The following is a 14,619-nucleotide window of genomic DNA, read 5'->3' as shown; positions in this document are numbered from 1 at the left end:
CCACCTAAAAACCAGGGAGGTTGGTTCAAAGGCATGATTCTCCAAGTATGACTGCATTAGACTGCTGCTCGAATCATCCCTGGGAAACTTTGGCAAGTCCCTGGTGATTGTGATTACACTGCCCAGGTCAATGACAGGGGGCCTGTCCAGTTTTATTCTTCTTACTGTTGATTTTTCACAGCTAATCCACCAACTGTGAGTGTGGACAAGAGTCAAGCACACTGGGTAGCCCCGGAGACACACTCAGACAGATTCAGTCAAAGAGAGAAAATGTCAGTTCTCCTGTGGAGATTTACACCTCTGCCTGTTTCAACTCCCTCAGGTACATCCCATAATCTTCCTCACCCTAAGTCACTTCTCAGTTTTGTTCTCCTAAGTCACTTCTCAGTTTTGTTTTCATTTTTTGGTTACTAATAATGCTTAATTAATTAATTAATTAATTGATTGATTTCCATCTGTGATGGCAAACGTTATTTTGTACATTGAAGAATTCAACAGTGGGGACTGCAGGTTGCTCCATTTCAGAGATTTCAACTTTGGAGTTTACTGGGGCAAGAATTGTAATTGGGCACAAGGATTATGTGAAATGATAGCATAAAACAGCAGCATTAATACACAACAAGGGCAAAGCACAAACATCACAGCTGTAATGCAGCCCGAGCCCAAAGCCATGGAACAACGAGGCCGAGCAGTTATGGAGTGGCACAGCACAAAAACAGGCCCTTTGGCCCATCATGTCCATGCCAATGTTCTTGCACGAATTCTCTACACGAATCCCATTTGCCCACATTAGGTCCGTAACTTTCCATGCCTTCGCGGTTCAAGTGCAGCAAGTTCCAGCTGTCAACCTCTCTCTAAGTAAAAGATCTTTCTCCTCAAATTCCCTTTCAAACTGCTTCCTCACAACTTAAACCTATGTCCTCCTGCCATGGGAAAATGATTCGAACTATCTGTCCTATCTCTGCCTCTGATAATTTTATGAACCTCCATCAGGTCTTTCCTCAGCCCCCTTTGCTCCAGGGACAACAAACCCAACCTATTCAATGATGATGATTCAGCAATGGACACAGAGCAGGTTACTAGATACTAAGATTGAACATTAATTTGAAAAGACAGTAATTTCCATACTAGTCCAGTGAAGCACCCAATACAGTGATAAGCAATGTAACTTTCTCCCAAACGCTAGGTTTTTCAGTAGCAGACACAGATCAGTGGGGAGAGGAGCAGAGGAGGATTCTGAAGAAGTACTTTAGTGTTAACTGGTGCTCCATACGACAGACATTCAGGTGAAACTGATGATTCCCGACACTGTGATTGCAATGCTTGGCAGTAGAAAAAAGTGAAAACGGCCTCAAATGATGGTATTAAGCCAGAAGTCAAACCCTGCCTGAAGTAGAGTTCAATCACGCACCACTAATATTTTCAAACCATTCCGACGAGGCCTCCCTTCATCACCGATCCATAGCTGCTGAGGTGGAGGGGTGGGCTGACCTTGAATCACATCAACCCACCTGCTGATGGAAGCGTTCCAGAATTCCAACCCAGGATTACGTAGGATGAAGAAGAGAAAAAAATACTCGTAATCTTGAAACCTGCAGCATGTTGAGTCTTAGACCACAGGACAACGTTGGTAAGATGGGTGGGGTGAAGTCAAATTGAATTCTGGTAAGTATGATGTGATGCAGTTTGGGAGGATAAACTATGGTTGGACAAACACTTAGGGACCATTGAGGAACAGAGGGACATTGGTGTACAAGTCCAAAGATCCCTGAAGGCCGCACAAGCAGAGGAGGTGGTGAAGAAAGCATACAAGATACTTGCCTTCATTAGCCGGGGCAAAGAATATAGGAGCACAGATGTCATGTTACATCGTTTTTTATAAAATGGTTCAGCCACAGGTGGGATATTGTGTGCAGTTCTGGTCACTCACCACAGGAAGGATGTGACTGCACTGGAGAGGATGCAGAGGAGGTTCACCAGGGTGTTGTCTGTGATGGAGTGTGTCAGTGATGAGGAGAGACCGGGGAGGCTGGGTCTGTTCTCCCTGGAGTGGAGGAGGCTGAGGGGGACCTGATAGAGGGGTACAAAACTGTGGGGGCATAGATAGGGTGACAGGAGGAAACTTTTCACTTAGCAGAGATGTCTAAGACTCGAGGCCATGTTTAGGGTAAGGGGTGGGAGGTTTAGAGGGGATCTGAGGATGCAGTTTTTCACTCTGAGGATGGTTGCAATCTGCAATGCAATGCCTAAGGGGGTGGTGAACGCAGAGACTCTCACACTGAGGAAGTGTCTTGGATCACCAAGGCATGAAGGATGTGCCGCAAGTGCAGGTAAATGGGATCAGCAGACGGGTACCATGGCCGGCATGGACAGTGGTGGGCCGAATGGCCTGTTTCTGCCCTGTTTGATCCCATGATTTATGACATTCAATCTATGCTTTTGTTCACAACAAAAACAGAGAATCTGGGTTGATGCAATTTTGTAGATTATCCTAGAAAATAATTCCCCAGTTCTGCTGGGAACGGAGGTCAGGAAGGGAAGCACTGTCGGCCTGAAGGGCAAGTGACCGGCAGAATTACTGGCCAGGCCCCTGCAAGGGAACGGGGAATGAGAAAAGATGCCATTTGAGACCTCTGTGATGAAGGCTCGCTTGTCCATACCGCACCTCCTGCTCTTGAAACCTTTCACTTCTTTCATTAGCCTCCTGTGGTCTAACTCCGCAGGCAAGGCACACATCACCTTCAGGGTCTGATTTACGTTCTTCCATTTCACTTTCTGTTCTGCACCTGATTTATTTCACAAATGACCACAGCTGCTTACTTCTCCTGCTTCATACTTTCTTTCTGCTGTCCTCTGACCACAAGCAGACAAACTCAAGACAAACACAACAACCCGAAAGTTGGAGTGAAGCTCCAGTGAGGAAGCACTGGGCCGTGAGGAGGAACTTCCTCTGGTGAAATACTCACTTCTTTGCACAATAGGCGACGCAGTCTCTGCCCACACTCTCGCTCCAAGCCACCTTGTACAGCACCTGGAATAGAAAGGCATTCGCTGAAGTCTTCCTTTACAGCTGGACACTATAAAAATACCTGCTCAACCCCATTAAACTCGGAGACCAGAACTGAGTAGCTCTACTGATCCCACAGGACAATGGGAAACAAATGTGCTGGTAGGCTTTGCTGGAGATGAGGATTGAGCCTGCAGAGCACAACAAAAGGTTCAGAAGTTCCCTCTCCACAGGGTGAAGACAGATGAGAAAACTCAGCGTCATTACCGAAACTCTGAACAAGACACGCCGGCAAAAGCTTTACTGTGGGGAATGTAAAAGAAGGCTTGAAACTGCGGAGCCCCTGGCCATAATCTTCAAACATCCTGGAGCGCGGACCGGAAAACTGCAAACATTGCACCCTTGTTCGAAAAAGGACGTAGGGATAAACACAAGAAAACCAGGGTGTAATCTGGGTGACAGGGAAAGGTCTGGAAACAAAAATCAGGGACCGAATCAGCAGTCACTTAACCAAGAGTCCACTGATTTCTGGAGATCTTAAATGAAAAGTTCTTGTCCGTGTTGTACTGTGGAGAAGGTCAAGGAATCTAGGGAATTCAGGGAAGAGAATAGTGATGTTCTGAAGCATACTGACAGTACGGAAGAGAAGATGCTGGTGGTCTGACAGCTCAGAAAGGTGGATAAATCCCTGGCAGAGATACTTGTAGCCATGGGTGAGGTACCAGAAGACTGCAGGGTGGCTGATTTTGTGCATTGATGTGAGGAGGATTGCAAGGACAAGGCAGGGAACTACAGGCCAGTGACCAATGATGGGAAGTTGGAGACACAGGAGACTGCAGATGCCGGAAATCTGGAGCAACACACAAAGGGCTGGAGAAACTCAGTGGTTCAGGCAGCATCTATGGGGAGAGATGGGCAGTCAACGTTTCGGGTCGAGACCCTTCATCAGGACTGGAAAGACAGAGGGGAGAGAGCCGGTAAAAAGAGGTGGAGGGAAGGGTGGAGCAAGAGCTAGCAGGGTGAGGGGGGGTGATAGGCAGATGTGGGAGGGGGGGACTGGGAATGATGTCAGAAGCTGGTGGGTGACGGATGGAAGTGACAGAGGGCTGGACGATGGAATCTGATGGGAGAGGAAGGTGGAGCCTGGAATAAAGGGAGGGAGGTGGGGAGGGGACAGTGGGAGGGGCGTGTGGGTGACGGGCAGATGGGGGGGAGGGGAAAGAGAGGGAGATGGGGGCCGGGTGGATCAGGACGAGAGAGAAAAGGAAAGGGAGAGAGGGGGAGCAGTTACCGGAAGTTTGGGAATACGATGTTGATGCTGCCAGGTTGGAGACAGCCCAGGCGGAATGTGAGGTGATGTTCCTCTCACTTGTGTTTACTTCGACTCAGCAGTGGAGGAGGCCGTGGACAGACACGTCGGTGTGGGAATGGGAAATGGAGTTAAAACGCTGGCCGCCGGGAGATCCCAGCTGGTGAGGCAGACGGAGCGAAGGTGCTCGATGAAGCGATCTGTGTCCAGTCTCACCGATGTAGAGGAGGCTGCACCGGGAGCACCGGATAAATGACACTGTGGGATCTAGACGTGAAGGACTGCCTCACCTGGAAGGGCTGTTCAGGGGCCTGGATGGTGGTGAGGGAGGAGGTGTAGGGGCAGGTGTAACACTTCGTGTGGTTACAGGGGTGAGTGCCTGGGGAGGGAAGGGGGATCAGTGGGGAGGGAAGAGTGGATGAGGAAGTGATGGAGAGAGCGATCCCTGTGGAAAGTGGAGAGGAGAGGGGAGGGGAAGATGTGCCTGGTGGTGGGATCCCGCTGGAGATGGCGGAAGTTGCGGAGAACGATGTGCTGGATGGGTGGGCTGGTGGGGTGGTAGGTGAGGACCAGGGGAACTCTATCCCTGTTCTGCCTGGGGAGAGGGGATGTGGGAGGGCAGACGTACAGGAAATAGAGGAGATGTGGGTGAGGGGTCCGCCAATAGCAATCGGGGGGGGAGCCCCGTTTTCTGAAAAAGGACATCTCGGATGCCCGGGGGTGGAAGGCATCATCAGGAGAACAGATGCGGTGGAACTGAGAGAAGGGGATGGGGTCTTTGCCAGTGACAGGGTGGGAGGGGGTGTCGCCGAGGTAACTGTGGGAGTCAGTGGGTTTGTAGAAGATGTCAGTGTGTCCATTCCATCAACATCAGCCCTTTTGTCACTTCCACCTGTCACCTCCCAGCTTCTGAGGTCAGTGGTGGGAAAGTTGCTGCAGGGGATTCTGACAGACAGGATCTACCTGCATTTGGAAAGGCAAGGACTGATTAGGGATGGTCAGCACAGGTTTGTGCGTGGGAAATCGTGTCTCATGAATTTGATCGAGTTTTTTAAAGAGGTGACCAAGACTACTGACGAGGGCAGGGTGGTAGATGTTGTCTATGTGGACTTTAGCAAGGCCTTTGACAAGGTCCTGCATGGCAGGCTGGTCCGGAAGGTTCAATCTCAGGGATCCAGGGTGAGCTAGCCAATTGGATACAAAATCGGTTTGGTGGTGGGAGTCAGAGGGTGGGAGTGGCAGGGTGTTTCTCAGACTGGAGGCCGGTGACCAGTGGTGTTCCGCAGGGATCAGTGCTGGGACCTCTGTTGCTTGTTACCTATATTAACGATTTGGATGAGAATATGGGTGACGTGGTTCGTGAGTTTGCAGATGACACCAAAACTGGTGAAATACAGAAAGTTTGTCTAACGTTACAACAGGATCCAGATCAACTGGGGAAGTGGGCCAAGGAACGGCGGATGGAAGTTAACTTGGACAAGTGCAAGGTGTTGCATTTTTGGAAGTTAAACCAGGGCAGGACTTGCACAGTAAATGATAGGGTCCTGGAGGGTGTTTTAAAACAGAGAGACCTGAGGGTACAAGTACATGGTTCCCTGGAAGTGGCGACACAGGTTGACAGGGTGGTGAAGGAGGCGTTTGGCCGCCTGGCCTTCATTGGTCAGGGCACTGAGTGAGTACTGAAGTTGGAATATCACGTCACGGCTGTACAAGACATTGGTGAGAGCACACTTGGGCTATTGCGTGCAGTTCTGGTCACTGTACTATAAGAAGGATGTTGTTAAACTGGAGGGTGCAGGAAAGATTCACAAGGATGTCACCGGGACTGGAGGGCTTGAGTTATAAGGACAGGCTGGATAGGCCGGGACTGTTTTCCCTGGAGTGAAGGAGGCAGAGGGGTAACCTTATGGAGGTTTATAAAATCGTGAGGGGTGCAGATAAAGTGAACGGCCACATTATGGTCACAGTGAATGGTCACCATCTTTTTCCCCAGAGTAGAGGAGTCTAAAACTAGAGGGCACAGGTTCTAACGTGAGAGGAGAAAGATTTAAAGGGGATCTGGACACCACATGTGACACTGGCTTCCAGTCATAATACTCTGAATGACACAGTCCGTAAGTCATACAACCGTGTGACACTGTCTATAAGTCATAATCACGAGAGAAACTTTCTGTGAGCCACATGACCCCAAGGAACACTGCCTGTAAGTCACATGACCACGATGACCTGAGTAATTCAGGCAGTCACTGACTGACTCTCCTTGTGTTACGATGGCACTGGTTCCAGAAGTTAATGCTTCAGGGATCTTGTCAAAACCAGTTTCAAATAAATGATGTGGTTACCAATTGATCAGAATTTCATTAATATATGAAGATGTAAACAGGCATTAACTGGAAATGTTACCTGTTGAGGTACTTGCACCTTTCCCAGTGACTGGGGGGAGTGTCAGAGTGTGAGCCCTGAAAGCGTAGGTTTACATGAAGACTCTGCATATTGCTGTCATGGTTGGTTTAAGTGGACGGGACAGTCCCAGTGGAGGCAGCAGGTAGACGACAGAAACACTGGCACGTGCGTGGATGGCCTGCTTTACCTCTGTACCTTTGCACCGTTACATACACAAAGCCCATCCCACCAGCGTCCCAAGAACATCCCTTCAACGTCCCATCCATACTCCGTGAATGTCCCGTGAATACCCTGCCCACATCCCGACAAGAATGTGCAACTGGAATCTACTCACAAGGAAGACAAGGCAGTGCAGCAGCAGAGTATAGAAGAAGGCGATGGTCCGAGCCAATTTGCTTGACAGGATGACGCGGCCCTTGAATAAAGAAGAGACTTAGATAATGCTCAGAATGCAAGAGCACCACGACTTAGACAGCAGCTGCGGATCGTACTCACCATGCTGAGGGTGGCCTTGTCCCAGGGGCTGAGGCTCAGGTATCTGCGCTGGCGCTCCTAGACACAGACAGTGAACACATTTCACATCAAGGTTCACATCATTCCCAACAAACCAGTGATAGGTTTCCAATTTCCATGTGATATTTGGGTAAAGGATAGGGGCAGGTGAACTTTGAAGGATCATGCTCCATTTTATTTAAAGTCAGTGTCGATGACCTATTGTCACAAGTTTGTGTAACCGACTGATGTGTCGTAGTGTATGGATGGGACCAGCTTCAGGTTTATTACAGGTTCCCTCAGCAAACCAACAGGAGGTGGAGGCCATAGCGCCATCAGCTGAAACATTGGCTGTTTCACTCTCTCTGCGGATGCTGCCCGACTCTGAGTGTTTTCAGCATTTTCTATGTTTATTTAGAAAAGCACAAGATGCTTGGATACCATGATTAGGGAGAGTGAACATTATGAAAGAGGAATCAGAGATGAGAGTTTGAGTGAGGTGCAGGATACAGACAGATGGGTGACCAGCAGAAGTAAGGGCGGCAGGCTGACAGAGCAGGGTCCCATGTGGCCATTCCCCTCACTAACAGGTGGACCCCTTTGGATACTGTGGTGGGGGGGGGGGGGGGGGGGGGTGACCTCACAGAGGCCAGCACCAGTAGCTGGGTCAGCGGCACCATGCCCGGCTCTGAGGCAAAGGAGGGTGAAGTCAGGCAGAGCGACAGCGATAGGGGACTCGATAGTAAGGGGAGCAGGTAGGGGTTTCTGTAGCTGCAACCAAGACTCCAGGATGGGGTGTTGCCTCCCCGATGCCAGGGTCAAGGACGTCTCGCAGCGGGTACAGGACATTCGGAGAGGGGAGGGTGAGCAGCCAGAGGTCGTGGTCCATGGTACCAATGACATAGGCAGGAGCAGGGATAGGTCCAGCAAAGTTGTAATCTCAGGATTACTACCTGTGCCACATGCTAGTGAGGTGAAAATGGGTATACGATGCAGTTCAATACGTGGCTAAGGAGCAGGTACAGGAGGGGGCTTCAGATTTATGGATCATTGGGCTCTCTTCCAGGGCAGGTGGGACCGGTTGCGTCTGAACAGGACAGTTTGTGTCTGAACTGGAGGAGAACCAATATCCTCGCCGGGAGGTTTGCTGGTGCTACTCAAGAGGGTTTAAACTCGAGGGGCAGAGGGATGGGAACCACAGCAGCAGGGCAGCAGGTGGTAGGGTTGAGGGCAAGAAAGATGGTTTGACAGGTAAGACTGAAAGGAAGGACTGCAGGGGGCAGGCTGACAAACACAGCGGGACTGATGGGCTGAAATGTGATTATATGTGTACTTCGTGTCGGTATTTATCGAGGAGGAGGAATTGGAGGATAGTGAAAATAGAATGGGCCATGCTAATGTGCTGGGACATTTTGAGATTAAGGAGGAGGTTGTGCTGGGTCTTCTGAAAAGCATTAAGGTGGATAAATCCCCAGAGCCTGATGGCCTATATCCCAGAATACTGAAAGAAGTGAGGGGATTACTGGAGCTTTGACGAGGATCTTTGTGTCCTCACTAACAACAGGCGAGGTCCTGGAGGACTGGAGAGTAGCAAATGTTGTCCCTTTGTTCAAGAAAGGAAATAGGGATAATCCAGATAATTATAGGCCAGTGAGCATCACGTCAGTGGGAGGGAAGCTGTTGGATAGGATAATGAGGGGTAGGATTTATGCATATTTGGAAAGGCATAGCCTGCTTAGGGACAGTCAGCATGGCTTTGTGTGGGGCAGCTCATGCCTTACAAACTTGATTGAGTTTATTTGAGGAGGTGACAAAGGAGCTGGATGAGGGTAAGGCAGCGGATGTTATCTACATGGAGGTTAGTTAGTAAGGCATTTGATAAGGTCCCTCATGGTAGGTTGATTCAGAAGATAAATATGCATGGGATCTAGGGTGAATTGCAAATTTGGATTCAGAACTGGCTTGTCCATAGAGTAGGGGTGGAAGGTTGTTATTCTGGCTGGAGGTCCGTGACCAGTGGTGCCCTGCAAGGATCAGTGCTGGGACCTCTGCTGTTTGTGAGATATATCAATGACTTGGATGAAAACGTAGATGGGTTTGCAGATGACACCAAGATCGGTGGAGCTGTGGACAGTGTAAAGGACCATCAAAGATTACAGCAAGATATAGATCAGTTACAGATATGGGCAGAGAAGTGGCAGATGGAGTTTAATCCGGGCAAGTATGAAGTGTTGCACTTTGGGAGATCAAATGAAAGGAGAAAGTATACAGTTAATGGTAGGCCCCTTAATAGCATTGAGGTACAGGGGGATCTTGGGGTCCAGGTCCACAGTTCACTGAAAGTGGCTACACAAGTGGATGAGGTGGTAAGGAAGGTGTATGGCATGCTTGCCTTCATTGGTCGGGGTGTTGAGTATGAGAGTAAGTCAGTCTTGCTGCAGCTATATAACACTTTAGTCAGACCACACTTGGAGTATTGTGGAGAGGGTGCAGGAGAGGTTTACCAGGATGCTGCCTGGATTAGAGGGTATGAACTATCAGAAGAGATTGGACAAACTTGGGTTGTTCTCCCTGGAGTGTCGGAGGCTGAGGGGAGACCTGATAGAGGTTTATAAAACTATGAGAGACATAGATAGGGTAGACAAAATCTTTTCCTCAGGGTAGAAATGTCAAACATTGGAAGACATGCTTTTAAGGTTAGACGGGAGAGTTTAAAGGTGATGTGAGGGCAAGTTTCTTTTACACAGAGAGTGGTAGATGTCTGGAATGTGTTACCAGGGGGTAGTAGTGGAAGCAGGCAGTTCAGTGGAGTTTAAGAGGCTTTCAGATAGACACACGAATATGAAGGGAATGGAGGGATGTGGATGGTACACAGGAGGAGGACATTTAATATAGATGGGCATCAAGGTAGGCACAACATCTTGGGCTGAATGGCCTGTCCACTGCTGGACTGTTCTATGTTCTAAATCCTGTTGAACATGTACACTGGGTTTCTCTGAAGATGGAATGGGCTGGATGCACAAAGGGAAACCAGAAGATTTTGTTTTTAAATTTAATAACTTTTCCTGCTCTGCCATAAGTGGCAAGGCTGGCATTTGTTGCCTATCCCCAGCTGCCTTATAGGTGGTGAGGAACCGCTACAGTCCTTCTCACAAAGGTGCAACTGTAGTGCCTCAGGGAAGGGATTTAGACCCACTGAGGATGGAGTATTTCCAAATCAGGATGGTGTGTGATTTTGAGGGGAACCTGAAGGCAGTGGTGGTCCCATGCACCCGCTGCCCTTGTCCTCCTTGGTAGCAGAGGTGGTGGGTTCAGGAGGTGCTGTAGGAGCAGTAACTACAGTAGATTTTGTGGATGGTGCACAGTGCACTGGTGGTGGAGGGAGAGAACGGTGATGGGATGCTGAGCAATCAGGCCGCTTTATTCTGCAGTCAGATTTCCAAAAGGTATTCAGTGAGTTAAAACTGCGCAAGGTAAGAGCTCCTGGAATTGACGTCATAGGTAACACACACAGAGGTTTGGCAAACTAACACTTGTTCAGATGACCACTGTCACACTGGCGAGCTGGATCAGTGCTGGCACCTCAGATCCTTACTATCTATATTAATAGCTTAGATACACTGCAGCTGGTTGCTCCATCTAGGGTTAGTGGTACTACACAGGTAGGGTACATTCTGAGGAGGACACAAAGAGCCTGTGAAGGGGACCACGTTAAGTGAGTGGACAAAATGATGGCAGCTGGAGAACACTGGGTGCAGACTGCGGTTCTCACTCTGGAAGGAATAGACCAGCTGAAGATTACACGCTGATGTCGTAGCTCATGAATCGCAGCAAATGGGCAGGGAGGGACGGGGGGGGACGGGGGGATCTGGCCGTCACACAGGAGGGCGAGTGCTGAGCTTCATCCAGCAGTAGCTGCAGTGAACTCTGGCCCAACCACACCTGGACGTCTGTAGCCACATCTCGTCGGCTAAGTCAACAACAGTTCACTCTGCCACAGAGATGGTCAGGCCAAGGTTCACCGGAACAATTCCTGAAAAAAGTGGATCATCTTATTGGTGAAGATCAAGCAAAATGGGCCGATAGTCTCTAGAGTCTAGAGGAATGGATGGCGATCTCACTGAAATTCTGAGACAGCTTTCCTGGTGAGGGTACCTTGAACTGAGGAGCCTGAACTGTGGGTAAGGGGTCGTCCTTTGAAAGATTAAGGTGAGGAGGAATCTTCTCTCAGAGCATTGTGAATCTTTGGAATTCTTCTCCTGAGGGAGCTGTGGTGATTCCCTGGAATTGTCTATCCCAGAGGATTGTGGAGGCGAGATCACTGGAGGCATTTAAAGAGGAAGTAGATATATTTTTCAAAGTTCAGGAAATTGAGAGCAATGGGGATCTGGCACAGTGGGTAAAGCCGAGTGCAGATCAGCCACGATCACATTGAACAGGGAATATTCTTGAGGGCCGAGTGGCCCACTCCTTGTTGTTGTGTTCTGTGGAGACAGAGTCATTATGTTACGTTCAAAGCAGAGATAGATGGAACTTTGGGGATTGGGCAGGGCGAGTGAAGTTGATGCCAAGATCAGATAATCTTACTGATGGCTGCAAGAGGCTGGAGGAGCCAGACATGTTGTCCATGTCCTTAGATAAAACCGTGTACAGTCCTCACTGAGAGCCTGCACCCCCACAGCAAGGCACACAACTCCTGCACTCCACCTCTGCTGCCTTTGTGTTTGGTCGCTGAACGTGGATGGAGGGGCTGCAGCAATACCTGCAGGAGGTGCGGCTAACTGACCAACACCAGCAGGGCTGGTGGGACTGCAGTGCGGAGCTTTGGAGCCCACGTGTCCAAGGTGGTGCCAAAAGGAGGGGACTTGTATCTGGAGCCAGAGGAAGTGGGCGAGGTACTAAATGAGTACTTTGCATCGGTATGCACCAAGGGAAAGGCATGGAGGACAGTGAGATCAGGGAGGGTACACTGATAACATGATAGCATGTTGCTATCATATGGAGGAAATGTTGGATCTTTTGAATGACATTAATGTGGATAAGTTCCCAGGGCCTGATGGAATCTATCCTAGGTTATTGAGAGAGGCAAGAGAGGAGATTGCTAGGGCCTTGACAGAGATCCTTGTATCCTCTTTAGCCACAGGTGAGGTCCCAGAGGACTGGAGAACAGCCAATGTTGTTCCTCTGTTTAAGAAGGGCAAAGGAACAAACCAGGAAATTACATCAATGGTAGGGAAATTATTGGAGAAGATTCTCAGTGACAGGATCTACTCACATCTGGAAAAGCATGGACTTATTAGGGAGAAACAGCATGGTTTTGTGCATGGGAGGGTATATCTCACAAATTTGATTGAGTTTTTTTGAGGAGGCGACAAAGATGATTGATGAGAGAGGGGCAGTGAATGTTGTACGTGGACTTCAGTGAAGCATTCGACAAAGTCCCTCATGGTAGGCTGATCCAGAAGATTATGACATATGGGATCCATGGAGATTGGTAGATTGGATTCAAGATTTCCTTGGCCGTGGAAGACAGAAGGTAGTGGTGGCGTTACTCTGACTGGAGATCTGTGACCAGTGGGGTTCTGCAAACATCAGTGCTGGGACTGCTGTTGTTAGTGATACGTATACATTATTTGGACAAAAATGCAGGTGGGATGATTAGTAACTTTGTAGACAACACAACAATTGGCAGAGTGGACCATTGACAGATTGGCACAAAGGTTGTCAAAGGATACAGCGGGATGTAGATCAGTTGGAAACGTGGGCAGAGAAATGGCAGATGGAGTTTAATCTGAGCAAGTGTGAGGTGTTGCACTTTGAGGTCAAATGTAAGAGAAAAATATACAGCAAATGGCAGAACCTCTAGGGTAATTGATATTCAGTGGGATCTTGCAATGCACGTCCATAGCCATCTGAAAGTGACAACAGATGTTAACAGAAGGTAAAGAAGAGGTACAGCAGGCCTGCCTTCATTGGGTAGGGTGCTGAGTATAAAAATCAGAAAGTCACATTGCAGCTGTATAAAACTTTGGTTAGGTCACATATTGTGTGCATTTCTGGTCTCCGCATCACAGGAAGGATGTGGAGGCTTTGGAGAGAGTGTAGAAGAGGTTCACCAGGATGTTGCCTGGATTAGAGAGTATTAGATGTAAGGAGAGGTTGGACAAAGTTGGATTGTTTTCTCTGGAGCGTCAGAGGCTGAGGGGCGACCTGACGGAAGTTTATAAAATTATGAGAGGCATAGATAGGGTGGACAGAGTGCTTCTCCCAGGGCAAAGCTTTAAGGTGAGAGGGGAAAAGTTTAAAGGAGATTTATGAGTCATATATTTTTACACACAAGAGTGGCAGGTGCCTGGAACGGGCTGCCAGGGGAAGTGGTGGAAACAGATATGACAGCAATGGCATCCAAACAGGCACATGAACAGGCAGGGATGGAGGGATATAGACTATGTGCAGGCAGATGGGATTAGTTTACATTGGAATCATGATCAGCACAGACAAGGTGGGCCGAAGGGCCTGTTCCTGTGCTGTACTGTTCTATGGTCTAAATTTAAAAAGTATATATCCAGTGGGAGCAGGGTAGCCATGTAGCCATCGAGACCATGACCACAAATCTCTGACAACTTTGTTTTGGTTCATCTTATTCTGAAATTACAACAGACGTTGAATAAGGCTGTGCCTTTAAAATGTCCGACCTTCCTGCTGAAAGAGGCAAATGGATCCAGGCGCTCTTCGTACTGTGAGGAGTATCGCAGTTCGGTGTCATCACTGCTGGTGCCCTGTGGAGACAACCGTGAGCATCAGAAACCATCGGCACTGCAGCACTCCCTCTGGTATGTCACCTTCCAGTTACAGCGCTGGTGTTCCCGGGTGGAACGCGGCGCTGGCGTTCCTGGGTGGGACGCAGTGCTGGGGTTCCCGGGTGGGACGCAGTGCTGGGGTTCCCGGGTGGGACGTAGTGCTGGGGTTCCCGGGTGGGACGTAGCACTGGCGTTCCCAGGTGGGACACGGCGTTCCCGGGTGGGACACGGCGCCGGCGTTCCTAGGTGGGACAGTGTCCTGCTCTGTCAGGAAGCATTCCACAGGGTTGTCCTGAGCTTGTGAAAGAAGCTAAATGTGGAAGTTTCTGTGCGCCTCACACCAATCTGCCAGTCACTGCATCACCTTCAGTCGCCGGCATCTCCCGATCCCAACCGATCCTTCTTCACTGAAGACACAGGGTCTGCAGATACTGGAATCTGGAGCAACAACCCACTGAGTTCCTCTAGCATGTTGTTTGTTCGTTCCTCTTCAAGATAGCTTTCAGTTCAATGAGTTCACATTCTGCGCTCAGTCATCGATCTTACTGAAAGCTTCTACGTCTACTCAGAGACCTTCCACAGACACTCTCCCTTTCTCACCAGCTCCT

At 49.2% G+C, this 14,619-nt stretch overlaps 1 protein-coding gene across 2 annotated transcripts in view; it reads right to left on the bottom strand.

The window, feature by feature from the left end:
- LOC127581520 (protein CASP-like) overlaps positions 1–14,619 on the bottom strand; it is a 489,061-nt gene that overhangs the window by 1,336 nt on the left and 473,106 nt on the right. For both annotated transcript variants that reach the window (XM_052035997.1, XM_052035996.1), the window contains exons 19-22: positions 13,907–13,990; positions 7,215–7,271; positions 7,054–7,134; positions 2,967–3,031 (exon numbers count right to left, since the gene is read on the bottom strand). In XM_052035997.1, the coding sequence (XP_051891957.1) occupies positions 2,967–3,031; positions 7,054–7,134; positions 7,215–7,271; positions 13,907–13,990 (287 nt within the window). The remainder of the gene's footprint in view (positions 1–2,966; positions 3,032–7,053; positions 7,135–7,214; positions 7,272–13,906; positions 13,991–14,619) is intronic.

The sequence above is a fragment of the Pristis pectinata genome, chromosome 21, assembly GCF_009764475.1.
Source record: "Pristis pectinata isolate sPriPec2 chromosome 21, sPriPec2.1.pri, whole genome shotgun sequence".
Classification (NCBI taxonomy): Eukaryota; Metazoa; Chordata; class Chondrichthyes; order Rhinopristiformes; family Pristidae; genus Pristis; species Pristis pectinata.
Note: the sequence above shows the minus strand (reverse complement) of the source record. Positions and strands in the feature narration are given on the sequence as shown.